Source organism: Canis lupus, chromosome 18 (genome assembly GCF_003254725.2).
Source record: "Canis lupus dingo isolate Sandy chromosome 18, ASM325472v2, whole genome shotgun sequence".
NCBI classification, from domain to species: domain Eukaryota; kingdom Metazoa; phylum Chordata; class Mammalia; order Carnivora; family Canidae; genus Canis; species Canis lupus.
In genome coordinates, this window is record NC_064260.1 from 12,726,163 (window position 1) to 12,743,414 (window position 17,252).

General features: G+C 42.8%; 1 protein-coding gene across 1 annotated transcript in view; it reads right to left on the bottom strand.

Moving 5' to 3' along the window:
* The window catches only part of DLD (dihydrolipoamide dehydrogenase), a 31,422-nt gene extending 17,359 nt beyond the window's left edge, over nucleotides 1–14,063 (bottom strand). The window contains exons 1-5 of the mRNA XM_025449284.2: nucleotides 13,908–14,063; nucleotides 12,184–12,262; nucleotides 2,800–2,879; nucleotides 2,240–2,308; nucleotides 1,371–1,440 (exon numbers count right to left, since the gene is read on the bottom strand). Coding sequence (XP_025305069.1) covers nucleotides 1,371–1,440; nucleotides 2,240–2,308; nucleotides 2,800–2,879; nucleotides 12,184–12,262; nucleotides 13,908–13,946 — 337 coding nt within the window. The 5' untranslated portion in view covers nucleotides 13,947–14,063. The remainder of the gene's footprint in view (nucleotides 1–1,370; nucleotides 1,441–2,239; nucleotides 2,309–2,799; nucleotides 2,880–12,183; nucleotides 12,263–13,907) is intronic.
* Nucleotides 14,064–17,252: the final 3,189 nt, after the last annotated feature.

Sequence of the window (17,252 nt, forward strand, 5' to 3'; positions counted from 1 at the left end):
CCCAGGACTGAGTCCCACATCAGGCTCCACAGAGGGAGCCTGCCTCTCCCTCTCCTTAGGTCTCTGCCCATCTGTGTTTCTTATGAATAAAAATCTTTAAAAATAAATAAATAAAACTTATAAGTGTAATAACTAATACAAAAATTGTAGCAGGCAAAAAGGCCAACAGCATCATATTCCAATAAATAGAACCTATCATTGTAAAAAGTCCACCTTTGGGAAAAATGCAGTCTAAAATAAACATTATATCCCACTGTGGCAACATGTTCTCCAGACACCTTTTGATGTTAAGTCTAGATGTGATTTAAATAGAAATGGCAAAGTAAAACATCACCTGAATTGTAAATAAAAAGAAACAATTTTATGAAACAACACAAATGCTCATCTGAAAACTTTAAATACAGAAACTTAATATAAAAGTTTACTAAACTGGAATTAATCACTCATATTATTCACAAATCTGAATCAACAATATAAGAATATAAAGCTGCTCAACACTTTGGAAGTGGGATATCATAGCAATTGGCCCATGGAACCAACATGTTATCTCAGAGATGAGGAAACGGAGGCCCTGAGAGATTGGATTGACCTGAGGTCACAGAGCTACAACAGGAAGATGTGCCTACCACGCAGGTCCTCTTGACTAAGCCTGTCTCTTCTTTCCTAAGGAAAGTGGGCTTTGACTCTACCCTACATCCACTTTGATCTATTTGCTTTAGTGTGTAGTATGTATCACCTCTATACCCAGTGGATTGCCTACTATAGCCCATTCTTTCAGAAACCTACTGCTACAAACAAATGAAGGAAAAATACTCCCCCGACCCCTGTATCTTTAAGTTCTTCCTGGAACCTCTCTTTCTGGATATACCTGTAACAACTGGTGAGAAAGAATGAAATGAAAACAGCCCAAAAGGAATGGCAGAAGACATACCAAATTAAACTGAAAGGTCATCTTTTTACACTGTGCTAGTACCCCCGCGCCCTCATTCTTGTCACTACCAACTAAGGTAGACCAACCTACCTACATTCCTTCATCCTTATCTGCCCAAAGCACTCAGGAATCCAGCACCAATTCCCCACCCAGAGATCTCCAGATTTCAAGAAAATTAAAACTCTTCACACATACATATATACACATACACACACACACACACACAGACCTCACACCAAAATTCTCAAAGGAACAGAAGATATCATAGTAAAAATCTGGATTTAAAGCCTTAAGTAAATCTCTCTATACTTTAAAAATCATTTTTTTACCATTTCCTCAATAAAACATAAATTACACACTCATCACACATATATAAAGCTTCAGCCAGAAAAAGCCAAGTATGGCTGGTAATACTGCTAAATATGAAATGTATACTTACTTTCAATTCCCCTAGATGCAAAATCTTTCCCATGGGCCATATGGTAATAATGAGAGTTATTTAATAAAGCCTAAATAGACAAAATGATCAAATGTTGATAAAAAGACGATATACAATCAAAAAACACAAGAAATGACATTCTCTACATGGAATAGTACAAGGAACTACAACAATTCAGTTTCTGTTCTTACGTAATTAATTTAAGCCAAAGAATAATGACATAAAAAATGTTCAACAAGCAGGAATGAAAAACAAAACCTCTTTACTTTAAAAGCAAGGAATAAATACATTCTTCAGGGTGGCAATTGAAAAAGGCAGTCATATCTACACACATAAAACACCTAAAGGAAGAATTTACTACCGATTATCTGTTTCACTGGTAAAGGAAAGCTGAAAAGAAAAAACGGAACAGGGATCCCTGGGTGGCGCAGCAGTTTGGCGCCTGCCTTTGGCCCGGGGCGCGATCCTGGAGACCCAGGATCGAATCCCACATCGGGCTCCCAGCATGGAGCCTGCTTCTCCCTCTGCCTGTGTCTCTGCCTCTCTGTCTCTCTCTGTGTGACTATCATGAATAAATAAATAAAATCTTTAAAAAAAAAAAGGAAAAAAAAAAAAAAAGAAAAAACGGAACATGAGAGCCTATTTGAATGGAAAGGCTGGGTATTCTAAGACAAAAAAGCAATTTCAGGAATGTAAGGCAGACTGGTGACAGCACTGTTTAAGCCTTACCAAGGAAAACATGTTTTTCATCAACCACAGTTGTTTATTTTTAGTAACTGTATTAGCCTAATAATGTTCTAGTCCTAATACATCCCTCTAATTGGCAGCTAATGAAGAACACCTCTGCACTGTACAAAACATATGCTCACCTTTGAAGGAATACAACCAACATTCAAGCATGTTCCACCCAATGTTTCATTTTTCTCAACGCAGACTGTCTACAACCAAAGAAAATATTATTTAACTGCACATAACCTGCAGTGTCTCAGTTCACTAAAATTCCCACACATCTGTCTTAATTCTTATACAGAATAAGTTACTGAAGCTGTGTTTGTGAGAATGAAATACAGTCCTTTAAAATTCATCATTTCACAAGTAACGCTAAATGCAGGCTAACCCAAAAGTGAATTATGCTCAAAGACATTTTTGTTTAACATTATGAAACACATGCTTTATTTCTATTACCATAGCTTCTTTGGAATTAGAAGCCAAATGTACAAAGTATAGTGGGGAGGGGAGAATAATGGACTTCACTATTTCATGAGAGCAATGCAACGGGATAACCCTCTTCATTTGTCTCAGGCCTAAATATAACTTATAGAATAAAGAAATTATTTACCATTACTATTTATGTGCAGAGCACTTTGTGAATATGATGAAGTCTTCCCAAATAAAAATGAATCACCACCTCATTTAGTCTAAACCTTACCTTGAAGCCCAACTGGGCAGCTTTAATAGCAGCGACATATCCTCCAGGACCAGAACCTATCACCGTTACATCAGCATCGACTACAATAAAAACAAATTGATATAAACAGTAAATTGCTTAATACTGACCAAAAACAGTGCATTAAAAAAACAAAGTACAAAATAACCAGCATTTTCTACACAGTACTGTTTTATTACTAGGCACTTGACATTCTCTGATGTCCCTGAATATGGCACAGATTTTTAAATTTCATTTTCTATTTGTTCATTATGACATATGGAAATAACTGAGGTTTTTTTTTTGTTTTTTAAGATTTCTTTTAGAGAGACAGCATGCACACACGCATTGAGTAGGGGGAAGGGTGGAGGGAGAGGGAGAGGGAGAGAGAATCTCTAATAGAACTGCCACTGAGTGCAGAGTCTGACTCGGATCAATCCCACAACCATGACCTGAGCCACAACCAGGGAGTCAGACCCTCAACTGACTGAGCCATCCATGAACCTCCACATCTGAATTTTATATCCACTGTATCTTCCTAAATTCCATGGCGTTTTATTTAAAAATAACAAGACAAGCTAATTAGTGACACTGAAAGACCTATCTATATGAGGGAAAAAGCCTAGGAATTAGACTTCAAATCTCAGCTCTGCCATTTATTAGTTGCATGACCAAGGGACTTAATTTTTCTGTTATGAAGGAACAATAACATTGCCTTAAATGATTAATGTTAGAATTAAAGAAGACAATTATTTGTATAATGCCTTAGTATTCTCAATAAATTTAGGACTGATTACACCGTTTTCAGGTACTTTACTTCTGAGATATATAGAGAAAAAAATCAGGTTCCCTGTAATGGATGGCAAACATGTTTTGAACTTTACGTAAATTTTGTTTAGTGTATGCTAACATGCTAACCAGAACATTAAATGAACTATTCTGGGTATTTACTGTATGAAGATACGAAACTGAAAATGAACTTTGTTATCAGCAGCCTTAGGAATGTAATAATTATAATACAAATGGAAAAGTCCAATTATTCCCATTGTTCTCAAGCCAACTTCAAACAATGCTATAATCAATTTTAAGAGTTAGGAGACAGTCTCCCTTCTCCTCCTCCTCTACTGTCTTTACAACTCCAAGCATTTAACAGTTTATAATACATTTTCACACCTACTATCCTGTTTGATTCTCAGAGCTTCCTAGGAGGGAAAGAATGCCATATAACTGACATTTCAGAGAAGAAACACTAGGTTCAGAGAAGTCAATTAACTTGCCCAAAGTCACTTAGAAAGTGAATGGCAGAGACAAAAGTAAGCTTTTTGTCTTTTGACTACTTCCAGTGGTCATTCCAATATTCAACAGTATTCTATTCTTAAATTTAAGCTATCATAAACTAAAAAAAAATTAAAATTAAAAAATGAACTCATAAACTGGGATGCCTGGGTGGCTCAGTAGTTGAGCATCTGCCTTTGGATCAGGTCATGACACAGGGATTCTGGGATCAAGTTCCGCATCAGGCTCCCCACAGGGAGCCTGCTTCTCCCTCTGCCTATCTATGTCTCTACCAGACTCTCATGAATAAATAAGCAAATCTTTAAAAAAAAAAAACAAAAAAACAAAAAAACAAAGTACTATCAACTAAAATCCTAAAAGCAATAATCAAGCATTGTAATTACTAGCTTTCTGACCGGAAGGGAGTAGTTTAACCTCCTCTACCTTCCATTGCCCTATCTGCAAAATAAAGAATACAAAAAACCTCTTTCATAGGGTTATAATACAGAATAAAATAATATACATAAATAGCTTAGCCTAGTATCTGGAACATACATAGTAAGTACTTGCTATATGAGAACCATATTCTGACCTACGAAGCTAGCAATTTAATTTCTGATCACCCCCCCCCCAACAAAATACCCACCCATCGCCCCCAGGGGATGAGAGTGCTACTTTGATCAAAAAAAACTTTTGCTCTCCTGAAAAGAACCACAGAACTAAAGTTATCCAAGTGAAAAAAAAAAAATCCAAGAACCCTTCCTACTGAATAAATAAAAGGACTGATTCTCCTTGGTTATATCAGATAATAATTAGATAATAATTAGGATTATTCAGTACATAAAAAGATATACAGCTACTCCAATACATGAAAAAAGTATTCCATCAATTTTCACTGATCTATTTGTGCTCTTTGGCTACACTACTTGGTTCCTTGATGCATGTTTAGAATTAAGTATATAATAAAATGTGTATGTGGGACCCAGGAAATTTAACAAAAATCCCCTACCCCTGGACAAGCAGAGTAGGACTAACTCCATTTTGTGCTACACCCGCCATCTCCTGTATGACCCCCCCCATGACCTGCTTATTGCTTAAGGCGCTTCCCCACCCTAGTCAAGCCGCTGAGCACAACCTTACTGGAAATCAGCTCATAAAAATGTAACCCCGCCTTGTGCCCACCAAAACTGCCGCCAATTCCGACCAGAGGGATAGGCCAGTTCAAATGGTCACTATAGGGTAAATTGTGATTCAATTGGCCACCTGCGTGCGGACTGACATGACTGTGCAACTTTCCATGTGTGTTACAATCCCATTGGCCACTAGCCCCTATAAAGCTGCTACGCCTCTTAGCCTCATGGTCCAAGCCCCTGCTCCGCTGTGTCGGGTATACTTGGACCCAAGCTTGAGCTTGTTAAACCCTCGTGTGTTTGCATCGGTGTCGGCTCCTTGGTGGTTTCTCAGATTCGCAATCTTGGGCACAACATGTATTTTCAAGTTTTGAACCAAATGATGTCCTAAACAGTATCCCTTAAATTTGGGTTCTAATTTTTAATACACAGTAATGAAACACAAGCTACAAAAACAGGTTTCGTTGCTGAATTTTCAGCATCTTTTATGATTAAAATATATGTTTATGGAGTAAATTTAAATACAGAAAGGCCAAAACAGTTTAGTTTCATTTCCCAATGTGATCTTAGATATTTTTTTTCAACTATACAAAATGACAGAAATTCAAGATACCTCTCACTGAAGATACTAGATGTACCATTCACCAGAATACCACTAACTGGTATTCACCTCTCACTGAAGATACTAGATGTACCATTCCACCAGAATACCACTAACGTGCTAGGGAGCACAGAAAAAGAAGGGAAAAAAATAAAGTCTTTATGTAAAGATCAGTCAGCTGAGAATATAGGAAGGGGTGATTCAGTGACAAACATTCAGAAACAAGCCAGTATTTACAGGATCTCTGCAATATACTTTGAAACGTATAAAAAAAAATAAAATGGACTAATAGATAAATGGACCAACAGATATGCAATATTTTAAGAACAGTCAAATGTTAGTGGAAGAATCTAAGAGTGTTCACTGTAAAATTCTTACAACTTTTCCAAATGTCTGCAATTTTTCACAAAATGTTGGAAAAACCAACCAGCTGGCTCTCACAAGTGAAAATTTACAACACATTTTTCTGACTCACCATCCCCTTGTCAAAGAGCATTTCTCAGTTGGGTTTTCACATACAATTTTAAAAAACAGGATATAGGGGGATCCCTGGGTGGCTCAACGTTTGGCGCCTGCCTTCGGCCTAGGGCATAATCCTGGAGTCCCACATCAAGTTCCCTGCATGGAGCCTGCTTCTCCCTCTGCCTGTGTGTCTCTTCCCCTCTCTCTATCTCTCTCTCTCTCTCTCTCTGCCTGTGTCTCTGCCCCTCTGTCTCTTATGAATAAATAAAATCTTTAAAAAAAAAAAAAAAACAGATATAGACAAATAGTACAATGAAACAGACCAAGGACTACCTGATGGAAAATTTTACAAAATTAGCATTAGACTTTTAAGAGTGAAAAAGAAAAACTGAACAGGATATACATACTGATATCATGAGAGGAAGAGGACTATGTTAGAAATAATGGCAGAAGACAGTTGAATAGCAATGTGGATTTTAGGCGGTGGTAAAAGATCCTGAGAAAGCTACCAGGTCAATTCTTTAGAAAATACTGGGGTACAATTAGGGGTGTTTAACTTCAACAGAAATAGCAGTTAATGCCATGAAATGAACTGAAGGAGAAAAGATAGGAGGGGGGGGAATATTCTACGAATGTTACTTATTATATCCTTGTGAGGTAAGTAAGCACACCATGTTATCAAGGCTACCACTGAAGTCAAGGTGTCAAGTTACAAATCAATTACAGAATAAATTAGTTGCAAGATGTATACTAAGAAGTCAGTCTGAGATAATATCTACCAATTTGATACTACACTCTGTATCAGGCAGTGAGCTAAATGTTTCATGTTGTCTTATTTAAGCCTCCTCTTGTCTTTATGACACAACTATTATACCTCCATTTCACAGGGAGAAAATAAGGCTAAGAGTAACTAACCTGCTAAGGCTGTCCAACTAGAAAGTGATGTAGCCAGGTTTCAAAGCAAGTTCCTTCTATTCTGAAGCCTTTGCTCCTACACCTTTCAGTTCTAATGTCACCCAAAACACTCAGATGATTCCATAATCTCCAGGGCAATCAGGAACTACAACTAAAATGACAAGAAGCTCCTTCATTATCATAATGAAAGCAACAAATATTTATGAATACCTACCCTATATGGAAGCCACTGCCTTCAATAGCCTGACCTTAGAGTAAGGGAAAACAGGCACATATTGATAAAGCAAGCTTATTCTTAAAATTAAAAAAAAAAAAAAAAAAAAGAATAAGAGATATCATAAAGCAGTAATCATTAATTACCAAATTCATTACATGAGTCTAAGAGTTACTTGGTAAGGTTTAATTGTTGTTGGGGGTGAGAGGGCTGTTTTAAATTTTCAATGGCCTTAATCTCCTCCCTATTGTAGTGACTCTTCCATAGTCACACCCCATATTTGTCATCACCCCAAACCACTCAGCTTTTAAAATCTTGAATTCTAATACTTTACTTTCTGATGGTAACCCGACATCCCCCCTAATCCATAAGGGAGAAATATAATAATACCTACATCCCAGGGTTGTGAAGTCAGAGATAATGTATGTCAAGACAGGTACATGAGACACTCAAATGTTTCTTTCCTTCTCAGATCCACCTCTCACTCTCACGGCCTCCAATCTCATTTCCACCCTACACACGGCTATGCCAGCGTTCTTTCACTAAAGTCCGACTCAGACATTACGGTCTCCTCCTACACTGGTTCCCTCCACCCCCCCCCTTTTTTTTTTCCATTCAACAAACATTTATTAAGTAACAACAACAGTGCCAGGTGCTAAGGAAGGTTTCCCTATCTCTTGTTGGATAAAATCCAAGCTCCTAAATACAGCATCCAAATCTCTTCTCCACCCTCATCACCCACCACATTCTGCTCATGCAGCATCAATACTAAGCAGTTTACGCTTCAGAAACAGTGAATTACTGTTAGCTTACACTCACAGAATTACACTGGTCTACCCATGTATATTCTGTTCCAATCACCTAGAAACAAATGCTGACGGCATGCATTTCACGTTAGATGCTACTCTAAGGTCAAGGGATACCTATAAATAACACAGCCTTGGTTCTTATAATCTAGTAAGAAACAGCAAAAGCATTATAATAAAAACCCCCATCTGCAACCAGAATAAGCTTTAAAAACAAATCATATCTGCTTAAACCATTTCAATGACTTCCAACTGCCCTTAAAATAAAGAGTTAGGGTCTTTCATGATCTGCAGAGATGGTCAACTCCATCTTCAACACACATCAGCCACACTTGACCCTTTTCAGGCTCCTCAAAGGCACTACGCTCCTCCTCACATCAAAATACTCCCACATGGTGTTCCTTCTACCTGGAACACCTCCACCCAGACCACTCGCACCCCAACCCTTTTCAGGTATAACATTTCCTTAGGAGAGAACTATCCATATACACATTTCATAGCTCCCTCTGCTTAGCCTGTGGAGTCTCTATCACAATTACTTATTGGGTGTCTGTCTTCCCAAAATGGACGACAAATTCTACAAAAGCTGCATCTTGTTTGACTTGTTCACTGCTATATCCCAGCAACCAGCCCAGTAACTAGCACAAAGTACATACTCCATATCTGCCGAATAAATGAATGAAGGTAGCAAATGTGAGCGATTAAGTGCTGTGAGTCCATTCCTGTCATGAAATGGAAGGTCCTATCAACAAAAACACACATTACTCTTCAAATTTTGATGAACTTCACTCATTTACATATTCAAACATTTTCCAGATGTTTTAATAGGGACTGTTTATATATAATAAACTTTGAACTCCTCTCAAGGTGGTCTGATCAATCAGTACTCAGTGGAAGCAGCCCGAACAGAACAGAAATTAAAGGTATCGGTTCTCGGGTCAGAAGAATTTTCCCAGTTCTGTCATTTCCTAGTTGGACCTCTCTTGACTCAGCTCCTCCCCTTATAAAATGGGGAAATGAGCCATATGTGTCTTTTAAGATGGCAACAAGGATTAAAGACTACTGGAGACAGAGTAAGCCCTCAGGGATCAGTTAGTACTATTACTGTTGTTGCTGGATACTTACTTTATACCAGGCACCATACTGGATGCTTGTGGTAAAGCAGTAACTAAACCAAACATGGTTCCGGGGTTTATCTAGTCAACAAATATGTACTGAGGACCTACTGTACTTCTGTGGGCACTAAACAATCACAGTCCCTGCCCTAATGAAATGTAAATACCTGAGGAAAAGACAGCCATTAAATAAATACCTCAGGGGCACCTGAGTGGCTCAGCTGATTAAGTGTCTACTTCTCGAGGGATCCCTGGGTGGCTCAGCAGTTTAGTGTCTGCCTTGGCTCAGGAAGTGATCCTAGAATCCGGGGATCGAGTCCCACATCGGGCTCCCCGCATGGAGCCTGCTTCTCCCTCTGCCAGTGTCTCTGCCTCTCTCTCTGTCTCTCTCATGAGTAAATAAATAAAATCTTAAAAAAAAAAGTGTCTACCTCTTGATTTCAGCTCAGGTCGTCTTAGGGCTGTGTGTTTTAAGCGTGGTGTCCCACTCCACATGGAGTTCAGAGTCTACTTGATCGGCTCCGCCCCCCTCCCCCCTTCTTGCATGCTTGCACACACTCTCCAAAATAAATAAAATCCTTAAAAAAAATACTTCAGATAAGTATAAATATGAACACACAATGCTTGTTACTTCACCCAATCAAAGCCTTTGCATACTGTATTAACATGGCTACTAAGGGATTTATAATTTATTCAATATCAAGGATTCACTAAACCATTTGACTCATGAGCCCTTAGTTACTATCATTCCATTAAAATCTAAGATCCTGCTCAAAGACTACCCAGCAATAGAAGACACTGCATAAATCTTTGTTGATCAATCCAATCCCAAAGGTGAAGAATTAGCCACAACATCTTTAACTGCATATTTTGGAAATGAAAATCTAGCATTTCTCCTGTTGCTTTAGTTAACGAGTGCTCTTCCCATTTAACAAACTGTATGCCGAGTATATCCCAATAAAACTGAAAAAGAAAAAAAAAAAGAGTATAATGTATAATGGCGGGGGGCACCCTGGGTGACTCAGGCCTCTCAGACTCTTGCTTTCAACTCAGGTCATGATCTCGATGTCATGAAATCGAGCTCCATGTCAGGCTCGGCACTCAGTGCAGAGTCTGCTTCAGAATCTCTCTCCCTCTTCGTCTCTCAAATAAATTTAAAAAAAAATTTCCTTTGTAAACAAATATGAAACATTAAAAAAAAGGGGAGGGGGTATAATGGATCCAATTTTTTACCCCACCATCACATTAGTATTTTTCAAAGGATTTCTTGCCCTTTTCAAAGCTAGGTAATCATTCACTGTTGGTCACTGGTGACAGTAATCGTCCTACTACTCTTTCTTCTGGGAATAAAATACCCCAGATGATACTAGTTTGACAGCCATTAAGGTACAAGATAAAATTATTTCAGAAAATGCAGGGAGACTACTGGTCACAGTTTCTCCTAGCTGATGGTTTCTACAAAGAAGTTTTGAGATACCACATGCTACTTTAGTTATAATCCTACGGGTGATTCCAGTAAATTTCAAAACAGATGATTTCAAATAATTAATCCTCTTGGTACTGGGAGGTCAAAATACCTTACTACAAGTTCATTAATTTCCTGTTTTAAAAAACAAAATATATATCCTTTATAGAAACTTCAAAATTATTTTCAAAGAAGCAGAATAAAATACCCACATTTCACAGCTTCCATTCAGGGTACATCCTCCTAGTCTTCAAAACCTATTTTTCACAAGCCCATCAAAATTTTCAATCAGGGGATCCCTGGGTGGCGCAGCGGTTTGGCGCCTGCCTTTGGCCCAGGGCGCGATCCTGGAGACCCGGGATCGAATCCCACGTCGGGCTCCCGGTGCACGGAGCCTGCTTCTCCCTCTGCCTGTGTCTCTGCCTCTCTCTCTCTGTGACTATCACAAATAAATAAAAATTAAAAAAAAATTTAAAAAAAAAAATTTTCAATCAGGATGTCTAAAGAGTCATCTCAGATTCTAAACAGCGTCAAACAACCAACACGCTCAATCTTACCTAGTGGACAGAATTAACTTTTTTTTTTTTAAAGATTTTATTTATTTATTCATGAGAGACACAGAGAGAGGCAGAGACAGGCAGAGGGAGAAGCAGGTTCCCTGCAGGGAGCCCGATGCAGGACTTGATCCCAGGACTGGGACACACCCTAGCCGAAGGCAGATGCTCAATCCTGAGCCACCCAGGCGTTCCCAGAATTAACTTTTTTAATGTAAACGTTAAAATTACTTCCTGCTCAAAACCCTTCAGTGGTTTTCCATCACTCTTGGGAGTAAAATCCAAACTCCTTCACCTGACTTCCACAGCCCGCCATGATGTGATCCCTGCCTACCTCTCTGATCTCACATCCATGGGTGTCCTCTCCAGCCACACCAGCCTTCTTGCGATGCCTTAAACCTGATAAGCTAATTCTCACCTCAGACCCGTAACACTGCTGTTTTCCTCTGCCTGAAATAATCTCAATTCCTCTCTTCACCAAGACATCACCTCCTTAGAAAAGCCCTGATACCCTACCTACAATACTTTTTTCCTCCCAATTACCTGCTTTTTAATTTTCAATCACTACACAAAATACTTACCTGTTACTTGAGGATTGTTTGTTTTTTTTTGTTTGTTTTTTTGAGGTTGTTGTTTTTACCACTGGACTGTCAGTTCCGAGAGCAGGGCTTTGCCCAGTTCACCACCTAGACACACTAGGTGCTCAATAAACACTTAAGTGAATAATAGACATAAGAACAAATGAATTCTATGACAAATTATTATTACTCTAATAATCACTTGCTTTTACATGTAAACACAAAGGAACTGTGAACTAATCTAAGGAAAAACTATTTGAGTAAGTACTCACTTGGTTGATCTGCGTAAGTTCTCAGAGGCACTGCAGAAACTGCCTGTAAGCCATGAGATATTCGACTGAAATGGCCTCTCTGGAAAAAAGAAAATGTCATGTAAAATACGAATTCAAAACAGGACTACTGAAGGCCAATGAAAACGTAATGACTTGGAGCAAATGTGTCAAGCACTTATTTATATATCTCCCATTGCTCCACAGAGGTTATGTATCAATTTCTCCTCTTTCGTAAGAGTAATTATTTAGATTTTCAACCTCCGCTCACCACAGCTGTTCGTTATGAATATTCAACGAACCATCTCATATAAATATGGGCTAAAGGCCAATAAAAAAGTGTTATTCAGTGGTGTTACGGTTTCTTACATTTTCAGAAAGCATGGCTAATTTTTGGTGCCAGGGATCATTTTAATGTCACAACGAATGCTCTTTAGGTTCCAACTTAAGTCCTCGATAATCTTTACTATTGCAATCCTCCGCTTCTAATTCTTGTTTCCGACCTCAAACTACCAGGTACAAAATCTCTGAAGATGCTCCTGAACGGTTTAATTAGGAACAGAAAACCAGAGAAGGTAACTTAGGAAAATGCACTGTTACTGACGCTCGAGAGCTACTATGGTTTCACAAAGTGCATCATAATCCCAACCGTTTATATCAACCGTCCACTCTTTCCTAAGAACCGTAAAGCAGGAAGAAACAAAGCAAAACAGCTCTTATCACGGTAGGAATATGGGAGGCAGTGACGAAACCCACGCTCAGGTAGCAACCTTCTCTTGTCCAAGGCAACTCGAGGCACCTGAGATCAGGACAGCGGGCCAAAGAGGAGCGGACACAACGTCAGTCCTACCTTCTAGCCCCCCAGCTCTGCCTCTGCCTAGAAGAAAGCCTCCTCCCGGGGTTACGCTAACTCTCAGGTACACGGATTACCCGTCTCAGGGTCAAGGACGAGTTTGATCACTCACGGTCACCTTTAAGGTCTCCATCACTGGAGTGAGGACCCAGCCACGATCCCACCTACGTACAACCGGGCTGTATTCGGCACGTAGGCGAAAAGTGAAAGCTTGGGGATCCCTGGCGGGCGGAGGGGGGGGGGGGGCTCGGCGGTTTAGCGCCTGCCTTCGGCCCAGGGCGTGATCCTGGAGACCCAGGATCGAGTCCCACGTCCAGCTCACTGCATGGAGTCTGCTTCTCCCTCTGCCTGTGTCTCTGCCTCTCTATGTCTATCATGAATGAATAAATCTTTAAAAGAAAAGAAAAGCAAAAGCTGGCCCTAACGAGGTGTTGCAACGGAAAAAAGGAGGCGGCGGCGGCAACGGTGGCTTGCAGCTGCGAACAATGAAGAGGCCTCTGGGGAGTTCCTAGGGCCACCTGTCGGAGCTGACCGCGTCCGGTGCTCCCAGGGGCGGCCCCCAGGTGACCTGCCCGCTGCCGCCACTCTGGGGCTTGGGACCAGGATCGGGAGGAGGGATGGGAAGACCCAGAGCGGGCGGCTGCGGGGCTGGACTTCCTCGGCCAACCGGGAGGCCGGTGCGTGACCCGCAGGCCCCCGCGCGCAGGCCGCCGGCGGCTCCCAGCCCGCGGGGCGCCTCCGCTCCCGCCGCCGCCCGGGCCCGAGTCCCGCAGGGGCGGGGCCGCGCGCGGGTGGTCCCGGCCGGACGGCCCGCGTCCCGGGCGCCGCCAGCGGGCCCCCGGGCTGCGCACGACGCCTCCCGGGCGGGCCTCACCTTGGCCAGGGAGCAGTACACGCGACTCCAGCTCTGCATCTCGCCGCCCCGCTTCCCCCTCCGCCGACGCCTCCCCGTCCGCTAAGCGCCTCCGCCGTCTCGCCAAGGTCTCCCCGCCCTGCGCATGCACGAGCGCCGCTGACGTCACGGGCCGGGGAGCAGCGCGATTGGCCCGCGCGCTCGGGGCGCACGCGACGGGGGGCGTTCCCGGCAGGCGCGGAGTCGTGCACTGTCGTAAGGGGCGTGGTGCTTTCCGGCGGCGGGGGCTGGCGGTGCGGTTCTCCCGGTGGCACGGAGCCGCGGGCTTGTAACGTGATCTCGGCGTACTTGAGGGCGGGGTGGGGCGGCCGGGCGTTCGCGGCGTGCCGGCTGCGGAAAGTGAGCTCGGCGGGCGCTTCGCGGGCGTCCTCCCGCTTCGCCGCAAGCGCGTGAGCCGTTACGAGCGGCGCCAGCTCCCGGGGGAGGCCCTGAGAGGTGGATTCCGCCGAGGAAGCACGACGGCTTGGTCACCTTCCCCCCAAAGCAAATGCTGCGTGAGGGACGGGTCCGCAGGCGTGGCGTCACCAGCGACCGCCTCTGAGTAAGAGAACTGGCCAGACGCGGAAAACGCGCTGTCTCCTCCGTTAGAGCGAAGTGGGGTGCGAGGGGCGACGGGCGGGGTGGAAGGCCTCCCGCAGAGACCCGGGGAGAGTCCTCGTCGTCGACACCGAGCACCGAGGCCTAAGGTCCGACGGCACTCGCTTTGCGGGAACCGGACACTGCGGATAAAACTTCATTCCACGTTTCTTGAGGTTTCCCCGCGGGGCAGTGTGCTGGGCTCTGTGGGTTACACGTAGTGAGAAGGGAGCCCGTAGCCACCTGCGCTCAGCCTGCGGGGAGAAGACACGGATGATGCCTCGTGTTTGTTGAAGAGGCTGCAACTTGTCACCCAGAGTCGTCCTTTTTTCTCTACGTAGCGTTTTGGCCATTTTCGTGGCTTTGGCACCTGCCTTCATACACTGGTAGCCCCCAGATCCCTAGGTCCAGTCTGTACTTCTCTCCCCGACTCTAATACCATATATTCTTTTACATTTTTATTTATTTATTTATTTATTTATTTATTTATTTATTTATTATTTATTTATTTATTATTTATTTATTTATTTATTTATGACACACAGAGAGAGGGCAGAGGGAGAAGCAGGCTGCACGCAGGGAGCCCGATGCGGGACCCCATCCCCGGTCCCCAGGATCAGGCCCTGGGCCGAAGGGAGGTGCTAAACCAGCTGAGCCACAGGGGCTGCCCTAATTCCATATTTTTTTTCTTTTTTTTTTTAAAGATTTTGTTTATTTATTCATGATAGACACAGAGACAGAAGCAGGCTCCATGCAGGGAGCCCGATGCGGGACTCGATCCCGGGACTCCAGGATCATGCCTGGACTGAAGGCAGGCGCGAAACCGCTGAGCCACCCAGGGATTCCCTAATTCCATATTTTTTAAAAGATTTTTAAAACTTCATTCATAAGAAACACAGGCAGAGGGAGAAGCAGGCTCCATGCAGGGAGCTCGATGTGGGACTCGATCCTGGGACTCCAGGGTCACAGCCTGAGCCGGAGGCAGGTGCTAAACCAGCTGAGCCACCCGGGCTGCCCTAATTCCATATTTTTAATTGTCTACTGAGCACATCCAGCTGGGTGACCCTGCCAGCACCTCCGTTTCAACTATCCAATATTTTATTTAAAAAAAAAAAAAAACGTATTTTTCTCCTTCATATCTGTGACTTGACGATACCTCCAAATAGCCAGTCATCCCTAGTAAAAATTGTGTAGCCATTCTCAAATCCTGCCTGTAGCCCATTACCTAATGGGTCACCGGTTCAATTGACCGCCCCTAGAAGCAGGCCCAGAGACAAGCATTTGAGTGCAATCAGTTTGTCTGAGAGGTGATCCAAGCAAGCATCAGTAGGGAATGAAAAAGGGATGGTAAGTATTTCAGATACATTGAGTATCAGATTACCACTGAAAAAGTGGCGCTCAGACTCGCTGGAAACCTCTGGGAGATAACGTAGAACGTGCTTCAGAGTCATCCTACTCAAAATACACCCAGCAGGCTTCCATCAGTCGTTAGCTGAGGACAGCAGCTGGGACGTTTAATTCCCTGGCCCTTCTGGCTCGTCCCATACGTGAGCTGAATGAGCCACAGCCGCCAGAGAAGTCTTGGGCAAAGTCTCTGGTGCCTGCAATAAGAAGGCTTATAAATGAGCTTGCAGAGGAAAGGTGAGTACTAAAAAGATACAGGTGAGGCGCCAATAAGATCAGCTATATTCCCCAAATTCCATCAACTCTGAATATGAGAGTGAGAGAAACATGGAGGACGGCTCCCCAGATTTCCAGCTTGGATGACTGGGTAGCAAGCGAAACCAATACAGAAACAGGCAACACAGAAAAAAGAATGGCTTTGGGGAGAAGATAACGAGTCAAGTTCTTTGAATTTGAGATCCCGGCTAGACAGCCCATTTGAGATCTTCAATAGTTACTGGAAACACAGTCTAGAACTTAGAAACTCTAGGCATGGATATGAAAGTTTGCTGGCCTGTGGATGGTGATGGACACTTAGATGCATTTTCAAAGGTAACCCTTTAGAGAGAGCTTCTGAGGGATAGTGAGAAGGAGCTGTCACAGAGATGATTTACACTAAATACGGTGCCCAGCACGAGGCAAGTCCCAATTACTATTTGTTGAATTACTCTTCTTTGAGCATTGTGGCCCTCTAGAAGAGGCTGTTGCACAAGTAGAATCCCATGAATAATGCCACTCTCCTCTAAACTGCCTCAAAGGCAGAACTGGTGATTACTACACAGTGGGATTTAAGGGATCCTTAACTGGCCCTTGTCCTAAAATAGTTCTGCTCCACCCAACCGCTACCCTAATTCCTGGCCTGAAAGTTTCCCATTAAGGGATTCATTTCTATTGTTCCTTTTCCAAACATTCTCTGTTAGAATAAGTTCTTGGTTGCTGGCTACAATTCTCCCCTTAGGGAAAAGAGAGTAAGGGAATCAACATCTGTTGGGCAGATGTCCTAAACCCTGCGCTAGAGGCTTTCCATCATTTCTCCACTTAATTTTCCCCCCAGACCTTCAGACTGGTTTATCAGTGGACCTTCCAAATGGTTGGCAAAAGAAATAGGATCCTCAAGTGGTTGGAGGGATTATTCTGGAACCTTCCCCTACTGAGCAGACCTGGGATGAGGTGGGGGAGGGATAGAGCAGAGTGGATGACAAGTGAACATCCAGTGAAGGGCATAGGCAGAAAAAGAGGAGCCCAAATGGATGAGAAGTCCAAGACTTCCACCTGCCATTCACCTTG